This window comes from Brassica napus, chromosome A5 (assembly GCF_020379485.1).
Source record: "Brassica napus cultivar Da-Ae chromosome A5, Da-Ae, whole genome shotgun sequence".
NCBI classification, from domain to species: Eukaryota; Viridiplantae; Streptophyta; class Magnoliopsida; order Brassicales; family Brassicaceae; genus Brassica; species Brassica napus.
The window spans coordinates 6101507-6123028 of record NC_063438.1 but is presented as its reverse complement, the minus strand read 5'-3'; the positions used below and the strand labels follow the sequence as shown (position 1 = coordinate 6123028).

At 34.7% G+C, this 21522-nt stretch overlaps 1 protein-coding gene and 1 pseudogene across 1 annotated transcript; both read right to left on the bottom strand.

Annotated features, from left to right (window-relative positions):
* Positions 1-628: 628 nt before the first annotated feature.
* On the bottom strand, positions 629-2863 carry LOC106364745 (probable indole-3-pyruvate monooxygenase YUCCA7). Its single transcript, XM_048780741.1, has 3 exons — positions 1732-2863; positions 1022-1393; positions 629-853 (listed from the first exon to the last, which is right to left on the bottom strand). Exons 1-3 carry the CDS (start codon positions 2443-2445, stop codon positions 629-631), a joined length of 1311 nt encoding a protein of 436 aa, XP_048636698.1. The 5' UTR covers positions 2446-2863.
* A 9239-nt stretch (positions 2864-12102) lies between these two features.
* LOC106367471 lies at positions 12103-21371 on the bottom strand (annotated as a pseudogene).
* Positions 21372-21522: the final 151 nt, after the last annotated feature.

The following is a 21522-nucleotide window of genomic DNA, read 5'->3' as shown; positions in this document are numbered from 1 at the left end:
TATATATGTCCCTTTCCATCTTGCATGTCTCTCCTCTTGTATAAGTACAGACCATTGGTCTATGCGAATAAACATCTTTCATATCCAATAGGTGAATGTTGTGTAATCAAGCATTTTAGAACCTTCAAGTGTATCTTCTTTTTATCTCTGTTACTTCTCATTGTATACTAAGAAAAATGATGCATACACATTTCATTTATTGAGGAATGTATTCCTGTTTTGTTTTATTCACACCAAACTGAATTTTGACATGGATCTTGTTCATATTATGATATTATCTAATCAAGTTTTAAAACTTTCTAGGACAGTTCTCTGAAACGGTAGAAATGTTTTCAAATAAAAGGGACTTTTATATCTGCAAATATGATAACAACTAATCAAACACATTACCAACAGAAGATAAGTCGAAATGTAAGAGTATACAATATGGAAATGAGAAGCCACATCTTCCTTACAACAAAAGAAACCCCCCCCCCCCCCCCCAAAATGCGATTACAATTATTTATTTTGGTGTGGGTTTCTTCCAGGGAGTGGGCTTTATCTTTTTTTCCCTTTCTTTTTTTTCACATCAGAAAACACTTTCAGCTGTCTCTTTTCTCCCATTCTTAACCTCTTAATTGGTTAAAATTCAAAACTGTGAGATACAACGACGGTGAAGAGCAGCCACAGATTTAATATGTTGCTTAGTTTCTTCTTTCCACGCATTAGCAATATCATGAGCCACACTTATGGCATCAAGCGACGCACCTGAGAGTCCTCTTCTCGTGAACCCCACCGCATACAATCCAGCCTCCCCTTTCCACTCTTTTGGAAACGGGTTCTTCTCTATCCCAATCTCCGCCAAGTCGTTCTCCTTCGTAACAATACACCAAACAACACTTTTAGTATTTAAAATATTCCCTATCAATCAAACGTCTCTCAACTGTCACTAACGGTAATTCCCTCCCATGAACACATTAATCATATAAAATATAATGTTTATGTTTTCTTTTAGAAAATATAATGTTTATGTTTTGTCTACCTTAAGCCATGAAGAGACATTGCTTCTGTAACCAGTCGCAAGAACGACTGAATCTATCTCCAAAACTCGGCCATCCACTAGCTCAACCTTCCCGGGCCCAAACTTGACGATTCCGGGAACGATTTTGATCTTTCCTGATTTGATTTTAGAAAAGGCTCCGACATCTAGAACTGGAGTTTTACCGGCGGTGTTCTTCAGATCTAACGGTCCAAGTTCCGGCCTCTTAAGGCCGTACTTATCCGTATTCCCCAGACTTAACCTGGTGAGAAGGAGCAGAGTCTTATCCACGAGCCAAACCGGCATCCATTTCATCATTGTTACACCTATTTCAAATGTAGACTTCCCAAGAATCTCTCTCGGCAACACATGAACCTATTCCATCATATAAAAACAACAGAGTAAATATAAAGTTCCAAAAAACAAAAAACAGTAATAGAGTAAATACTAAGAACCAACTTGTAATAGTCTTCAAAATATTAGTGGAGAGATATTTGAAAATTATTATTATTATTTTAGTTGAGAGATATTTGAAAAATAATAACATCTCTCAACTAAAATTTCTCAACAAAAATAATAAATATTTTAATAAAACAGTCTTTCAAAATTTATATTAAGATATTATTATTTTTGATGAAATACTATAATTTGAAAATATTTGATGTGCATGGCCTACAGGTTTATTTACTGATTTTTATTTTATTTTTACTTACAGAGCTACGAACGACCATTGACGGACTTGCATCGTGGTTGCATAGATCAAGAGAGACCTCCATGCCGGAGTTTCCACATCCAACAACCAGAACTCGTTTTCCACGGTACATTTCGCCGGATTTATAATCACTAGCGTGAAGAACATCACCACAAAAATCCTCTAAACCCTCAAACTCTGGAACCACTTTCTCAGCATTTTCTCCCGTTGCCACCACCAGCCACCTGCAAATATACTCGAACTCACAAGAACTAAGCAGCCCCTTCCTCGAAACAGTCTTGACCCTCCACAGCCCAAACCTCTTGTCGTATTTAGCTGACTGTACAGTCTCGTTGAACTTAGGTTGGATATCAAAGTGGGTTGCGTATGACTCAAGGTACTGAATAAACTGATACTTCGTTGGATATTCCGGGAAGTCATCGGGGAAGGGTAGATTGGGTAATTGACAGAATTGTTTGGGAAGATGAAGCTTGAGACGATCATATGTTCTGTTTTGCCACAGAGAGGCTATGCAGTTAGCTCGCTCGAGGATTATATAAGGAACTTCTTGGCGTTTTAGGCTGGCGGCAACAGCTAGGCCCGATGGACCGGCCCCGACGATTACCGGCCCGTTAACCCAGATGCAACGCCGGGAGAACATGTCGTCTTCCTTCGGGGTGAAGTTTGGAAGCATACTTGAGATGCTGACACAATTTGTGTTCTGGTTAGTACACATCTTTTTGGGAGTGTTTAGTGTTATATATACTTGTCTTGTTTGCGGGACGAGTTTTAGGGCAAGAAAAGATGTGGATTTGGTTTGTGTCTATTTGGACTGAGAATAAAGAGTTTAAATAGAGAAGAGTTTCAAGCAAATTGGCCTTTTGTATTCGAATATACAAAAAAAAAAACTTGATTAGTATAGTCTTTTAGTTTAACTTCAAAAATCTTCAAATGATAAGCTTGTAGCGGCTTAAGAATGAAATTCATAGAAAACTATTACATTGAGGTTGTTGCCATTTGCTTACTGAATTATTTCGGTTCCTTTCAACTTTTATAGAATCTCGTTTGAGAAAAACTTATAATAATACTGTATGATTGATTATTCATGTCACAATTTTTTATCAAAAAGAGTAGAAAACAACCAATAAAATCCCGAACTTTCAAATTAAAGCAAAAAATCCTTCAACTCATGTGTTGAGCCTAAAAATACTTTAATTTTTAAATGTTGGACATTTTAACTTTTATTTTGTGTTGACTCAACCATTTTAAAAACTCGGAAAGTCAACTATTAAACCATAAATGTTTGCTTAGAAATTTGTCTTCAACACCAATATCATTATTCTCAGCTTCATTATTATTCTCATTAGTCTCACTATCATCTTCATTATCATCTTCTTCATCGACTTTGTTTAATTGTAGCTTCCCTAACACTTTCGACTTAAGATCTCTCACTACGACGTACCCGAAGTACCCCATCTTTCTAGCCATCTTTTGCATTATCAATGGCTATGTGTTTTGGAGATTAGAAGACTGAGAGATTAGAGAATTAGAAAACTTAGGTTTCGCGAAAAAGGGGATGATTTAAATGTTTACAGATGTAAGACAACATCATTTCATTAATGTTTAATCGGTTTTTAAAATGACATTGTTTAATTAACAGACGTTTACGGGTTAAACAGTTGACTTTCAAGTTTCTAAAATGACCTGATCAACATAAAATGAGAGTTAAAGCTGATATTTAAAAGTTGGAGTATGTTTTTGTTCGAACATGAGTTCAAAGTTTTTTTGTTTTAATTTGAAAGTTTAAGGTTTTTATGGCTATTTTCTGTTAAAAAAATTGTAAACATAGTTTTTCTCTTGAGATGATGTAAGAAGCTTGGTTTTCGCGTCTTAGTTTCCCTTAGATATTTTTCTGATTGTATGGGTTTGCAACTAAAACTTTTGAGAGACATTTCGAATGTAGTAGATTGGAGATCGATGTTTTCTTATTTTTACTATAGACAACGGTTTAATAAGAAGCAAACCTATGTAATACCAAAAAAATAAATTGATTTTATAATCGACAACTGTAAAATAACGTCTTTCACTAGTTGAGCCACCAATATTTAGAATGAATATTTCACCTCTCATTTTTTCAAAATGTAAGATTCGAGTCAAGTCTAAAATATGAAAAAAATATGTAAAGTAAGGGAAAAGGAGAAGATCATGAAAGGGTCCGATCCATTTGAGTTGGCTATTGTTTTATTTTCATAAAAAAAGACTTCTCTTATGCTTCTAACAACTTACATAACTGAGCGTTTAAATCCGGCCATTAGACGTTAAGTGTTTGGTCGGAAGAAAATCATACTAAAGTTATGACATTTCCCTGTGTTATCTGTTACAAAATTATAAATTTGGAATGTTTTAAGAATATCTACACAGATCATCAGTGCATAAACCAAATCTAGGGTTAGATTAGATACGTATGAAACTGAAAGAGAAAGATGAGATATATACATGTGACGTAGTCTAAAATATGGGTCTTCATTAATGTTAATATTTATTTAATTTGGTCAATTCCTCTTTCAATGCTGCAATGAAATGTCATAATAATGCATCATGATGATACAATAACTCAACACAATGATTAGAAGAAGCTGCTTTCATTTAACATTTTACCAAAAAAGAAGCTTGTTTGTTTCTGTTAATGTTTCCCTCATAAAAGTAAAATTAACACATTTTGTGAAAGGGTTTACTAGTAAAATTAACCCTTTGACTTATATGTATACCATCATCCATACAAAATCTATATCTGCTTATATATATATGACAACATGCATTTGAATCCACCCAAAATGGTGAAATTTCCCCCAAGATCAGTGAAAGACAATAACAATGGTTATATATAGGGTTTATTGGCTTAATAGCTATATTTCAGAAGAAAATCAAGAGAATAGACATGATTTTGATAGAATATAGTGACTGTCTTTTTGCCATCATTCTAACTGGTTATACCCTTGTTAGTAATAGGTACCCGATTCCTTCACATAAAAAACGATGTGGTGATTCTGTGACTCAAAATAACAATGAGCGAATTTTGGAAGCGCGTGAAATAAAACGGCGAAATAGAAGATAATGAAACGTATATTCTATACCGATTGCAAGCGTTCCATACTAATTTGGGTAGAATAGTATCACTGTAAATTCAATTCTGATTGAAAGAGCAGCAACACTGAAAATTGAGAAATAAACTAATGAACTAAATCACTAAACACAACTTAGAAATAGAAACCATTGACACAATCAATGTTTAAGCTAAAGAAAGTGATAGTAGACCGTCTTATATTTCTAAGGACTACAAAGAAAGATAATTTCCATTTAACAACTACTAATAAAAAAAATTGAAGTATACTATTTTATTTAGCGGTGAACTATTCCATATGCTAAAGTATAAATGAGTAAGTTAATAATTATAAGTCTTATAGGGGTAAACGTACACAGTCGCACAATCTATTACGAGAATACTTCTATTCTATCTAACCCGTACTATTTAAAATTGTACCATGTACACAATCGATCCATGTTTGACCAACATGAAATACAAAGCTAATGGAATGGTAATAGAATACTTGACAGTGAACACTAGACCCAAGTTAGAGAAATATAAACCCCAATTCATCTTCCATAATACTGGAGACATGTATTTATAGTCCTCATGAACAACATGAAATACAAAGTTAATAGGGACAGTAAACACTAAACCCAAGCTAATGTATATTCTATACCGATTGCAAGCATTCCATACTAGTTTGAGTAGAATAGTATCACTGTAAATCTAATTTCATATGCTAAAGTATATATGTGTAAGTTAATAATTATAAATGTGTCTTATAGGATTACTTACACAGTCGCACAGTTCATTACGAGAAGACTTATATTCTATCTGACCCGTACTATTTAAAATGGTACTGTGTACATAGTCGATCCAGGCTTGACCAACATGAAATACAAAGCTAATGGGATGATAATAGAATACTTGACAGTAAACACTAAACCCAACTTAGGGAAATATAAACCCCAATCCACCTTCCATAATACTAGAGACATGTATTTACAGTCCTCATGAGCAACATGAAATACAAAGCTAATGAGGATGCTAATAGAACACTTGACATTAAACACTAAACCCAAGTTAGGTAAATATAAACCCCAAAACATAGGCAAACCAAACCTTCGGGAAATTAAATCCACCTCTTATAATACTGGAGGTATGTATTTGTGGTTTTTTGAAAGAAGGAAAAGCCATCCACGTATAACTTTATTAATCACATGCATAAGCATCGAGAGTTATATTCCATATCATCTAAGTTTTATTCCATATCAGATAAAAACTAAACCCTAAAATCTAATAACTAAACCCTAACCCAAATATAAACCCTAAACTCATATATCAAAATCTAAAAAATACATAATGGTATGTAGTATTAAATTATATTATATTATATTATATTATATTATGTAATATGCCAATTCTATATCACCAAAATTAAAACACATGATATGAAAGTTCAGAAGTGTTCTATTCCATATCCAACCAGAATAGAAACAAGTATTGCTTTCCCAATGGTGAACCCAATATTCCAGAAACTAAACCCTATCCAATCATCACGAAACCCTACACGAAAATATAAACTCCAACCCATATATCAAAATACGCAAGTATTAAATTATATGAATTCAGAAGCAAAATAAAGTGATATTAAACGTTTCAATTTATAGCATGAATGCAAATAAGATGATTTTTCATTTTACATGATCAAAATATAATAGAAACATATAATAGATGCTCTAACAGAATAAATGTGTTATGTAGAAGCGCACATGTGCGGATGGGTATGGCGATAACAGAGGTTGAAATAGTTGTTAAAACTTTTGTTTCCAGTGGGTTCAAAGTCTATCTCAAACAATCTACTCGCAAGCTTTAAATCGTCCATGCCAGATCTGAAGGATGAAGGTAGGAGGTAAACACGGTTAGGACAGAGTACTCAATGCAAATAAATTGAATGGAATACAAAATACTGCAGTAGCAACCACTCAATTCCATCTCAAATAAAATATGTTTACATACAGTTATACTAGACCATGTCGACTAGAATAGTAATGAATGATCTCATACTATGTTCACACGCATGCTAACCTATACCATCTCAAATAGAATAGGAACGAAAGATATCATACTATGTCAATACAGACAAACCTATCTATCGCAGATGCTATTCGCTAGGAAAACAAAATTCAAATTTAACAAAGACTAAGAACAGCTGGGGAAATCCCAACCCCAAATCACCCAACCCCTAAATCAGTTGGAGAACTTCGTTCCAGAAAAGCAGATACGACATGCAACGGCAACGAGACTGTAGATTTACTAAAAGAGTACCTTAGTTCACAGTATAGCGCAAATATGAAATAAAATTACAGGAGATGAAGAGAATCGAAGGTTAAAACCTGAGAACGTGACGGAACTAAAGAGATCTGAGAAGAATCGATGATTGGAATTGGAATGGGTACGGCTTCGCACTATTCACCGCTGCAACTATATAACAACGTGGTGTGTCCGACAATTCCAGAAGAGTAGTTGAGCGCGGGCTTGCAACCAATGAGTAATAAAGAAAAAATTGGTGAATCCGACGGAGATGACGATGTGGAATTGTGGAGCAACTCGATGTCGATGACGATGTGAAGACAATTAAACCACGATTTACTTTTAGTCTTTTACACATAATAATTATTTTTTAATTGTTTTTTCTGCAGGTTACGCCGGTTACAAGAAGAGACAATACTATATTATTATATATATATATGACGGTGTGTATAGAAAAATTAGGAAAATTGGTTATTTGGTAAATTAGGCTTTTTTTCCTTGTCATACGGTCCAATTTCTCTTAAATATATAGTACTGTGATAATTATGCAGTAGATAACACCTCTTAACTCATTTCACCATTCGAGGTTATGCTCTCGAGATTCAAAACCCCAATACTGGTGCATGCATGCATAATGCGGGCCCGATAAATGGTTGCAATTTGATTTAATTTTACGTATATCGAAACAAAACAATTATTAGTATTTTTTTTTTTTTGAAAAAACAATTATTACTATTGTTATGGTAAAACAATTAGCAGTTCGTTGATGGAAGAAGATAGAGATCGAATTTCATATAAATCTTTCATGTTAGCAACTCATACTAAAAATATCATGTGGATGTGATCGGGTGATACAACAGACTCAGAAAGATGCTAAATGTCTCGAATTTGAAACATACCACTTAGATTTATCCATATTTGTGGTTACACAACGTGGATACTAACTCTCATAAAGAGCAACCGAACTTACCTATCATTGGTGGACTGGTCCCCAAAAAGTTTGTGAGACCTTTGGATTTAAATACCCCCAAAATCAAAAGAAAAAAAAACTTACAGTGTGCTAACTAACTTTTGATATTGGGATACTGTTAACTTTATCGTTGTAATGAAAATTGAAAACAATAGAATCTGATGGAATTGTTGAGTTCACATATTACGATTAAGATTCAGTTCGAAAATTGTAAATACTCTCCAATCTATCCTATTATAAATTATTTAAATTATTCACATCGATAATAAAGAATTGTTTTGCGTAAGAAATTAATCATCATACATGATTTAGGAAAGAAGATTTACTCAGGATGAAACCTCGATCGATGAGTGACATAGTGGAGCTGAATCGGGAACCGTTTTCTCGCAAAAATCTAGCATTCCTAAGTTAAATCTAAGGAAAAAGGTATGTAGATGCATGCATATGACGTCCCTGAACAATAGTTTCACACTTACACTAAGCCTTCGCAATTCGGGATTCGGCTCGCCTATTTTAGATCATATCAAATAGTTGGGACAAGGGATTAGAGGATCCATATAGAAATCTTCAATTTTTTTGGTTCAGATAGATTTGGATAGTTTTGGGTTCGAATTGATTTGGATACTTATTTTACTTATTTTAATATAAAAAATAACCGGGAAATTCTAGGATACCAAACAATTCGGTTCGGTTCAATTATTTTAGGTAATTCAGATAAAAATATCAGATATTCTGGTAAAATATCGCGTAATTTGGATGATTTGGATTATATTTTAAGGTAATTCAGATTATTTCAGGATAAAAATATCTAGACATTTTTGGATAATTTTGGATACTTTGTATAATTTATTTTTTCAAATACTTTTTGATATGTAAGTATATTTAAATTATATTTATAAATTTAGTTATTTTATATGTATATCTATAATTAATATTTATATATATTCTATATTTGTCCGTTTTTTTTTTATTCTGGTTCGGCTATTTCAGAGTATTGATCTAGTTATTATGAATAGTATCAGGTTAGTTTTCCTAATCCGGATAAAATGCTCGGACTTACTTACATAGATGAACTTAGGTTTTGTTACTTTATACACTTATGGCTCTCCTAGGATGACGAAACTATTTATACGATCGATAAATAGTTCTATTTTTATTTTTGAAGTAATATAACTAAGGAAATGAGTTGCTGTTATTTGAAAGCTACCAAGATCTAGTAAACAGTTTTACTACTTAAAAAACATAACTAAATATCCATCGGAAATTTTCGACGAAATTTGACAAATTATTACTTGAAAATTATTGTGTGATCGTAATGCGTTCTGTATATAAACAACTTACAATATACCGTTTTAGAAAGAAAAAAAACTAGTACTATTATATCGGAGTTTTGGCGCCAAAGAATTAATGATTGCGAAAAAGGAATTTCCGAAACATTTTTATATAATACCCACCATTTTTAGATTTTCTGACAATAATCAGATCTTGGTGATAGTCAGCTTCTCTTAATCAAGTATCTTGATTAAACAATTCTACTTAATTATGAGAGCCAAAACCCATGTTACTATTTTCAATATAGCTTTGGTAGCAACCCGATTTCATGCACTATCATAACACGATAAATATTTCTCTACTGATTTTAAATGTTTGGAGTATCTAATGGGTAACATGAAAATATTCCTAAACTAGCGGTTCTCGTAATTTCTCTATTTATGGTTTACGGCTTGTTTGACCAACATATTATTGATTGGGTATAGATTATGTTTAGCATTACGGAATTGGTGAAAAGGCCCTATAAACAATATGTAAATTGGTAGTAACTGTGATAAGTTTTAATAGTATTGGAGCATATCTCATTTTCCGTTTAGACAATGTAGAATGATCATCAACAAAAATCTAAAATGCAAGTCTAAAGTACACACACATGACACATATATATGTACTTAAACTAAAAACACGATATTGTATCTTTCTTTAGTATATTATCTTGTAAGATTTTAAATACTGAAAACATTCATTTAGCTGACCAACTTTCATCAACTTTTCTAGAACATTGATACTGAAAGACTAAAGACAAAAGACGAGAGAATATAAATGCATAGTGATGTATATGTGTTTTTTTTATCAACTATATACACATATATTAGATGAATAATGCAGACACATAAATATATGTGGCTGCATTATAAATATAGTCACCTATGTTCCAAAATTATAGTCACCATATGATAAGCAGTACCGGTATAACGTTTTACACTACTCTAAACGAATTGAAAACTCAACGTCATGTGATGTTGTAGCCTCTGTTTTAGTTGCTGAAGCAAATGCACTGAAGGCAGGATTGGAAGCGGTTGTGGCCAAAGGGATCAAGGAAGTGATCTGCTACTCTGACTCTAAAAGTTTCATCAATCTTATCACAGGAAACAAGTCTGTGATTGCTTTCAAAAGGATATTTCATGACATTGCCGTGCTGAGTTCTACCATATCATCTATTTCTTTTAATTTTATCTCTTATTAAAGATAAAGTATCCCACATCTGGGAATTCAATGCAACGCAGCGGCTGATGGATTCGCCAAAGAAGCTATGTTTACAGCTAAAAACTATATGTCTAGTTTGTAAGACTGTTTTAAAGTAATGAAGTAATGGTTTGAAAAAATCGAATTTAAAACTATGTTCTTTTATTTATATTAGAGTATCCAAGATCACAAAAATAATAATTTAAATTTTCATAATACAAAGAAACTGTTTGTAAAAACAATGAAATTTAAAATAGTTAATGTTGAAATAAAGCTATTCTTGCATTTTCTATAAAATCACCTATTAAACTCATGTAGTTACGTTTTCGACTGTGGTGAGTAGTGACTAATACCGGAAGGGTTACCAATATGTGATAATAAATATTTATGTTTGATAACATTTCTCTATTTTTCAAAAAAAAAAAAATCAAGCATTTCAATAGGCTATCGATTTCTATTAGTATTAGTTGTTGGATAATCTTTAATTGCATAAACAAATAATCACCAACTACGTTTAAATGAATACCATTTTGTAAAGAAGTTTCAAGATTCAAATACGATGTTCTCAGTGTTTTCATTTGCATATGTTGGTCTTTTATATCAAACAAAATCCAAAAAAAAAAATATCTTTGAAACTGTTTTGACTAAAAATTCCTAACAAATATTATTCTAACTAAAATTGTTTAAGTTTATTTATTTAAAAACACTAATAAAAAGTAAAATAAAAATATCTTCGTAATCAACGGTTTAGGTGGCTTGTGTTCTGAGTTGGCTCTGATGATAAGATAATATAGTTTTTTACCTCCTGTTCCATTTGTGACGTCGGCTTAAATCCAAGAAATTCAAAACTGAACTAAAAACACTTGGTTCACAATATTTGTTATCAAATAAGTCATTGCACACACATACATATAGTGCATGTATATTATGGAATGGGAGAAAGGGACAAAAGAAGAAGGGTAAGTGATAAATGCAAACTAACTCCATACCATAACTATAATAACTGTAAGGGTATGGGAATTCCATGTGCTCAGATTCTCATGTTTTCCGGATTTTATTGGTCCGCTTTCATGCCTTCTCAGTCTCGGCCCTCAGGTGATTTCACCGTTGGTAATTAATCCCTTCCCACTATTTTTAATTACTAATAAATAGGAGTAATAATTAAGAGTATTATGAAATAAAAATTCTTAACTACTCTTCCAAAAATCATAACTATAAAAATCTTCTTTTTAGAAAATTGATTAAAAGCACAAGACATTCATTTTTTTCTTAAAAAAGTATTAAAATATAAATAAAAACTAATTCAACTAATTATCAAAAATTTATAAAACACCAATTGTTACACAATAGTAAAACTTAAAATTAATATAAAGATATCTACATTTTTTGGAGTGAGTATAACTAAGAAGTGAGAACGTTCATTGAACTTGTCTTTACACCTTTGTGTAAACACTGTATACGGATTTGAAATTTGTGATGATTGGATGATTAAACTTTTGACTGATGTCTTGATACTTCGTTTTAGACTTTCAGAAAATTGCAAAAACATCATCCAAACTAAAAATATTACAAGACACATATTCTGTGAATCTTTTACTCACTAATGGTGTCTACAATTCTCCAACAGCAAACGTTACACAGTTTGCTCTACAAAAAGAGTTTATTGCCTTACAAGTAGAGTACTCGCTGGCTTTAAACCTAACCATCCTATGGGATTCTACATACCGTAAATCTGTGCAAGCGACTACTGTACAATTTGGTTTCATCAAAATCAGTGGTAAAATGAAGAAATAGGTCTCAGCCCTTTAGAAACTGGAAGTTAGGGTTATCAGCGAGTTCGATCGCTGGCTTTACGTTGGCAAATTCTTTTTCTTCCATACAGTTGGAGATTTCATCGGCTGCAAAGGGGACACTGAGTTTCACAAAGACAATGTTCATGAGGTTAATTATGGTCTGAATAACTGGAGATATTTAATCGTCTTCTTAATATTTTTTAATACCTGGAATCATTGTCTAACAAGAACGAACGGCTGTCTTCGTCTTCATCTGTTATTAGAAGTTTCAAGTTGGAAATCACCTGCATCATCGATAGAAAACATTGAACCAGGTAATGAAATGATATATGGAGATTTTATGGTTTGCTTGACAGGTGTAGAGAGGAAACATACGTCTGGAGATACATTCTGATCCTCGTTGTCATCAATTTTGCAGAAGGTACATATTCTATACAGTTGCTGAGTACTAAGAGCCTGAGAGATTAAAGAAAGAGTGAAGAGGGTGTGACTATTACCATGCTCCAAGCATCTTTCTATTTTTTTTTTTTAATCTTGAAATGAATGTTTTAGATCAGAGAAGGAGAGAGTAGTTACCGGGCAGAGGTTAGTGGTAAGATCATCATATATAATTGTGGACTTCTGTTCTGTAACCTGTAAGAGGAATCAGGTGATATATTCAGGACAAAGAAAGAAGAGAGAGTGTTGTAATGCTACTTAAAGTTTCTGTAAAGTTGGTTCTTAAAAGACAGACCAGGAGCACCACGGCTTGTCTTGTGTGTTTGAGTTCTTCCCATGAAGACCCTACAAACTGCATTCAGGAGAATATAGTTTCAGTGTTTGGTTTCTAAGATCATTTTAGACAAATACACTTACCTCTTCAGTTGCCTGGCTACACCATGCCTCTAGTTCATTAAACCAAGCATTCACTTTTTTGCCCATGTGGTATGTACAGCATTCTCGCTCCAGAAGGCTGCATTAGTTTTGTTACAGCTTTCAGTTTAATGGTTGATAGTGTGGAATATGTTATTTTCACCCCCGTTAAAGGTTGATACCTGTTAAAGACATGAACATTGATGCCTTGGAAGGTTTGGCTGAATATCTTCTGAGTTAGAAACATCGGAACCTGTAACAAGAAGTTGTTCAGAGAGGACATTGAGTAGATACAATCACATTACCCTCGAATACAGAAAAGTTCTTACGTAGTTTTTCTTCAATGTGCCGAGAAGCCGATTCAAAAGATCTATGATGCCTTGCCAAGGTTTCTCTGGTGAATTCTCTGCGGATGCCGTTGCCGGTGGATTCTCTTCAGATGTCTTTGCCTGTGGACTCTCTTTAGATGTCTTTTCCTGTGGACTCTCTTCAGATGTCTTTGCCTCCGTATTCTCTTCAGATGTCTTTTCCTGCGGCTTCTCTTCAGATGGCTTTGCTGGTGAATTACCTTCAGACAGCTTGTCCGGTGGAATCTCTTCTGATGGCTTTGCTGGTGAATTCTGTTCAGATGTCTCAGCTGATAAATTCTCTGCATAGAGCTCATGTGATGAATCTTTCAGTCCCTGAGCCATTAGTCGAGAATTATAACAAGTGAGCTGACATCTCTTTGCAGAGATCATGATCTTCAAAATTTGATTAGATTTTCTAGTAAAACATCTACCTGAATGCATGAGGAAAGCACAGGCTCTAGTTCTGTCTTCACATTCTCTTGAAATATCCCAAATATCGTTTCAACGTAGGCTGTGAGCTGCTGCTTGAAAAGCAAAGCAGGAACTCTAGCATCTACTTGTTGCACTACGTCACCTGAAAGGCTTGCCGAAGAGGTAGAACGGAAACCCTGAGACATAGCCAGTCATGTTCGACATTATGGCCATATTAATATGTTTCTGGAGTCAGTAAAGATGTTGTTTACCTGTGTCATTCTCCCAAAAAATGAAGTCGGCTGAGGAGGTTTATTCGCACTAGCACCGTTTGTGCCATGAGTTTTCAAGCTTCTTTGAAGCAAGAACAGTAGCGTAGATGTGTTTGTTAGCCAATACGTCAAATTATCATTATCTTCCGGATTCTAGAAAAGGGAAATAAAGAAGAAACATGATGTCAACTTCAATCTAACACTGTTTCTGTTAGACTACATTGATGCAGACTTCATGTTTACCTCTATAGCGGAACGAAAGAGAGGAACAATACGATCAAAGATACTGGTTTTCTCTGCTTCAAATAGTTTCCAATGAATGAGACATTTATATATTGTAAACGCCGCAACAGGCTTCCCATGGCTGAAACCGATATTTTGAGAAACAAAACTTAGAAGGACGTCAACGTATTCCTGCATCATTAAAAAAACATGAACATAACTAATTAACCAAATGCAAAGAAGTATCACAATGTTAGTTACATACATGTGGTTGTTGTTCGAGAGTTCGTTTAAACGACATTGCCCCAAACTTTCCTGAAGGTATAGGAGCCAATGATACCTGTAACAAAGAGCAAAAATGATTGAAGTGTGTATGTAAGAATAGTTCATACAGATTTTAAAAATTAGACCACTTACATGATGTCCGTTCTCCATTGGCTGCAAGATGTAGGTGAAATCAAAGAGGTTAACACATTTCTTGAAATATTCTAAGGATATGAGAAATTGCATAGAGGTGTTTTTTTTTACCGGAGGTCCTGAAAATGACACCTGGGGTGACATTTTCTTTGAAGCTGAGTTAATCAGTGCTTGCTGTCGTAGAATTTTTTCTTCTGCTTCCATGTCAGAGACCTTTTCCTCAAGCCTAAAGATATAAGAGTAGATAAGTAGTGCATATGTAGTAACTGTTACCTTTGGACAGAAGAGAGAATCTAAATTGATTACATTTGCATAGATGTTTTTAACTCGATTAGTTTTGTCTCTGCGTCTACAACCTGCTGAAGCCTCTCTTCACAAAGTTTACTTGCTTTCTCATACTTCTTCTCTGTTTCTTGTACTTTCTTTTCCAACAAATCTACCAGATCCTGTGGAAAAAATAAATAAATCTGAGACATAGCCAACAAACTTGTAATGGAGAAGATAAATCTCTTACAAAACTTACATATAACTCTTTGTTTTCAGCAGCTAGCTTGTTGGTCATTTCATTATCAACTGAAACATCATCAGTTAACCTCTCTTCTTCTTTCAGCATGTGTATCCCCTCCTTTTGCTCGTTTGGTGAATCATTCCCATCGTTTTCAATACTTTTTTTCTCTAACGAATTCACCAGTGCCTGAGAAGTAGCATACATCAGATTAAATAAGAAAAACAAGTCTGAAAATACTAAAAGGAATCTTTATAAATTTACCTTGAGACGTTCATTCTCAGCTGCAAGATCACTCACAATCTCATAATCAGATGAAGCGCTTTCCTTCAACTGCTCTCTCATGTTTGAGCTTGTTTCGTCGTGTTTTCGATCTAAGGCATCGATTTTCTTCTCCAATGAACTGACCAAAGCCTAAGAAATAGAATGTGCTTGATGAGATATAGATTATCTATACGAAACATTGAAATCTCGAATGAATCTTCAAAACCAATATCATGAGATTCTACCTTCAGTTGTTCATTTTCAGCTTCGAGTTTGATGATTACATCATGGTCAATGACGGGAACCTCTTGTTTTATTTGGCCTTCACTTAGCTTACTTGTTTCTTTATCTTTGGTCTCGGTTCCATCAGTTTTACTTTGTAATGAGCTCACCAACTCCTTAAGAGTTATAAGGAAACAGAGTAAAACAGAGCAACCATAAGCATACATTTAAAAATGAACTTTATGGACTTACCTTGAGATGTTCATTTTCTGCAGCGAGATCATGCGTCATCTCCAGATCCTTAGAAAGTTCTTCAAATTCTAATTGCATGTCTTGTAAAGCGGACTGCAACTTCAAGATCTCCTCACTTTTGCTTTCTTGAGTTTCCCCGAGCTGAAGTTTCATATCATCCAAAGCTGCTTTCAACTCCTCAACTTCTTGAGTTTTGGCTTCCTCAAGCTTCATCTGCACATAGAGTATAAACAGAAACACAATCTAGTATTATAGTTTAAGAAAACAATTTATTCAGCGTGGAAAGTTATGTGTGACTTTAGTACCCTCATCTGTTTCTCAAGCTCTAAACATGAAGTGAGTTCTCCCAACTCCTTTTCTAACTTATTCTTAGCGTCTTGGAGGGCTCCTGTTTCCTTAGCAGCCTGGAAGACAAAGAAATCATTTGTTGACAAACATGTTGAAGATTCATGACATCTCGTAGAAGTTTTAGTAAAGAAACCATTTTAAGCTTCAGCAATTCTCGGCGTGCAAGTTTCACTCTCCAGCCACATTGAGTGGTGATAGCTGCTTTCTTCATTCTCAAAAACCGCCTCCGACTCAAAAATCTTCTGACCTGACTCTGTGGAATCAGTAACTTACATGTTATTGATGCTCAAAACAAATGAAAGATCACTGTCATCAAAATGAGGTTTCAAACTTGCTTGAATAATGACTGCCGCTCTTCTCTTCTTCCTGTATTGAAGTTCAACTCTAGCAGCCATTGCACGCAAACCAGTCTGAACATAAATAGCTGAAACACACAGCCTTTTATAGGCTGTCTGGCGTATATAAGTCCTGGCCTGCTTCTGAATTCTCAGAGAAGCAGCTTCTCTTCTCATGGACTTAAACTGACGACGTGTAGCATGTCCTGTGGGAAAAGACTAATAAGACCTGAAACTAAGTCTGAACCCAAGAAAATTAATGGGATACAACATGTATTACCTCTACAAAAGGCCTGGATTTCAGTTGAAGCGGATTGCAACATCAAATATTTTTTACGAGACTGATAAGCAAGGACTTTCCTCTGTATGATCTTTGCTGAATGGCCAAGAGCTTCAGCTCGGTGAGCATCCAGCTCCGCTATCTGACCTGCCCTAAGAAACACCTTCGTCTTCCCTATCTGTAGTTTGAAAGATAAATGTAGTAACATAATTCGTTAAGTATTAGTACCCTTAATTTGTTTTCTTGTCACAAGAAAATCATCCATCAAGAAGACTGTGAGATAAAAGAGTGTGATAAAAACGCACCTGAAAACCTTTTAGGTCCACTTTTGCTAGTAGCTTTTTGCAAGCATCAACTTCGTCAAAGCTTCAAACACAAACAGAGGCAGACAAGTTTTATATGAGTCTAACCATAACTTCTATTAGCACTAGAATAAGAACTTGAAAGGTTAATTGCAGAAGTTATAAAAGGTGAATCTACCTTTTGTTTGTAGCATCTGGTCCTAAAATCCGGAACCTAGTTAAAAACTCACTGAATGACTTTCTAGTAGGATATCCAGCACAGCTAATTCTAATGGCTTCCATGACTCCCTGAGGTGAGGCCACGCAAAGATGTTTCACAAAATCAAGTAAAATGGTTACAGTTACAAAGATGAAAATATAAGGTTCTATGCGACATTAAGCTTACCCCACACCTAAGTTGATGTAGAACATTAAGGTTCTCAAAAATATCTGGCTTAAGAACGTTATTTGGTTTAACACAGCGTACGTAGTGCGGCTCTGTGGTGCTCAACGTCTCGAGCAAAGATTGTAGTTGTTGCTGTATTTTAGTACATGATGAGAATCACAGTAAAAAAAATATATATAAGCGGAATTTTTCTAATGTATCCATTATCTCCAGACCTTGAACTGAGAGCCTATTGATGAGAACTTGGATGATTTTGAGGATTCCTCTCGTGGTTTTGGAAACAAAGACGAGACGAAGGAGCACTCTGAAGAGTTCATGAGAGATTGATGTTCTCCAACAACATAATCTTTGTTCTTGTCCAAAAATAGTTCAGTCTGATAAGTTACCTGAAATTGAACAAGAAGATAATCATCACACTGAGTTTACATGTTCTGACAATAACTTACAAGAGAGACATGTATAAGCACACGCTTCTAAGGTATTTAAGATGACTAACATCACCAGCATAATGGCAGATGGTAAAGTCTGTACGAGCTAATTTTGGTTTGGTAAAACGCTTGTGGCTGTTAAATGTCTGGTATAGCTTTTGCGCAAGTGTTTCATGTGTGGATCTTGGAAACATACTGTAGATCAGGCAAACACAAACTCAGCGTATTATTCAAGAAAGTAAAAAGGGAATAAATGAAGAAAGAAAGTAAATGACGGTTTGATACATTACCACGCCTCATCGATAAGGGCAATAATGCCACCAGGTTTCTGACATGAAGCAATGTGATATTAGAAACTGGAAATCAACATGTCTGAAAACTGGATCTACTAGGGAACTTATTCTGCTACTAATTACCTTTTCTATAAGATCAAGAACATCCTGATTATCAATAAACTCTATGTAACTCCAGTCAATCTCTTCTTTAGTATACTCTTCTTGCTCCATTTTGAATACATGCTGTAAAAGAGAAAAAACACATGCATAGGGATCAACACTAAATCAGATCAATCAAATATCAGTACTCTGAGAAGAACATCAGTCTCCAACCTGGTTGAAATGCTGTTGCAGCTTCTCGTTTGTCAGGTTTATACAAAACTGTTCAAAGCTACAAAAAAATTGTGAAAATAGAAAGTCAACCTTGGAATTGTAACAAAAGCATTATTATTGCTATCAATTGAACCACTGAAGGAACGATCCATAATGAATTAATGATAATTTCAATATTGTTTTCAATATTGTCAGAAACCACAAGAAAAAAGGGAGATCTAGCTAAGTAACTGAAAGCTATGGTATTCAGCAATAAACCACCAGCTCATTGTTTGAAACATAATATTAACGGAGCATATATTCAAATCTGAAAACGATATTTAACAATTAAAGAATATAAGAGCGTACCGGTTAAGCACCTGTTTGTCTTAAAACTCTCGAATCCATATATATCCAGGACTCCAATAATGTATTTTGAACTGGGGTCTTGGCCAATAGAATTGTTGATTGTTGTCACAAGCCTGAGAGCAATAAGTTTGTAACCTCTTTAAAAAAATTAAAACCCCAAGAAGCATATTAAGCCCTTCGGAATGAGTCGAGTCAAGTATTGTTAACCTACCAATCAAACAATTTAGAATAGACAATCTTGGCAAGAGCATCTCTGCTTAGAGCTGCACTACCAGGATCAAGCGACTTCGTAATGCTTTCACCACGCGTCACCATTACCCTTTTGCATAAGGAGTCCTCTAATGCTTTCTCATCACACCTGCCAGCAATGAATAAACAAGGTAAGGGCTCTAACTCCAGCACACAAGAAAACTGTTATTCAAGAACACATAATATTGAAAGAATGTACATGAAAAGCTCTGCAGCCACTTTCAAATGGAAGCGGGATTTATCGTCCTTGGGTTCTGCAGCATCTGATTCTTCTCCTTTTACAAACTCAATGTTTCCTAGATGAAGAATAGCAGCAACTACCCGGAAGATTGCATCCTACAAAGTTAAAATGTAAGAAGAGTTGTCCTCATTACTGAATACTGATCAGATAGAAAGTACCTGTTCTTCAGAGGTGATCCCAACAACGTCCATAGCTTTCCTCGTATCTAGGTATTCCTTGGAATCATCAAATGCACTCAATGCATGGCAATTCGATTGATTTAGGTAGTGGAATGTGCTTGGTTTCCCTAATTTATACCGCTCAGTTTCCTGAAATCTCATAACAGAAGCTAGTTTTGTAAAGTATGAATATCACATGTACAACCTAATGTAAAGTACGCATGGAAGGGACCATAGTTACCTGTTCTGGCGCAGCGCAGAGCATGTAAAAGCAATGATAGTTTCTTTCAGGGTCAGAAACTTGACAAACTCGTGACCTCTCGAGCAAATATGTCCTAATAGCAGCTCCTGAGATTCTTCCCATATGATTGAACTGAATCTCCACAAATTTACCAAAACGACTGCAATATGAGATTAATATGTCAAGTTTTCGCTTCAACAAATACATAAACTGGAAAAAAAAAAACAAGAAAATGTGAAAGACATTCCACCTTGAATTATTGTTTCTGACGGTTTTTGCATTGCCAAAAGCTTCTAAAACTGGATTTGACTGCAGAAACAGAAAATATAATGTAAGAAGACATCTCCAGAGAGGTGAAAATCAGTCAGTAAGTCTATCTATCTTTAATAAAAAAATATGTAGATAGATACCTCCAAAACTTGCTGCTCTACAGATCGTCCTTCACTCTCAGCTTTACCACCCATGTATGCAAGATACTGCATGAGCATCTTTGTGCTCTCAGTCTTCCCAGCACCGCTCTCTCCACTCACCAAGATCGCCTGGCTCACTCCTTCGTTGATCATTTTTCTAAATTTTAACATTCTTGATGATTGTGAGGCTCAAACAACAAAAAATTTGGTAGTTAAAACGTTTTCATCTAGGAAACAAGAAGATTACCTGTATGCAGAATCAGCAACAGCAAAAGGATGCGGGCTTAAGTCGCCAAAATCTGAGCCTTTATACCGTTCCATGATCTCGTTTCCGTATAGGTGGGGTAATCTTTTAAAGGGATTCACAGCAATCAGTATATTCCCTGTGTATGTCTTTAACAATTTGAATAACAAATTAGCCTTAGCTGTGCAGTAATATTAACATAAAAGGAATGAAAGAAAAGGTTACATGCTTACATAAATTTCATTTGCATTGTACCGGGACTTAAGATTGAGAAGAACCCCTGGTTCATGCAAATAGGCTAGCTTGGTCATGTCATCGACGCCAAGTTCAGGAAACTCAGGATCCTTGGGGTGGACAGCATTTACCTTTGCCGTAACCTAAATAACAAATATTAGCACTTTATGTTCACTACTACCTATCATCATCATGTAGCTTGAGAGCCAAGCAAATCTCATTTATTTAAAAGGGAACTACTAACCGTCTTGGTTTCGCATTTTACTTTGACCACATCGTCGTTAGCTTCGACAACTTCTCCATCAAGCCAGGCTTCATCTGTATCTTCTACCCAGACGCACGACCCCAAAGCTACCTTTACTGAAGCAGCCTGATCATAAGGTAAACAATGAGCAACACGAATAAATCACAATGCAGCTTAGAGAAGAGCATGTCGTACCATTATTACACGGCCAAATATTTTTTAGATTTTTCTAGAAACGTTCCCGAATGAAGATTTCCAAACGGGAAAAAATCATTAGAAAAAATCTAAGAGAACCTAATCGAAATGTGTA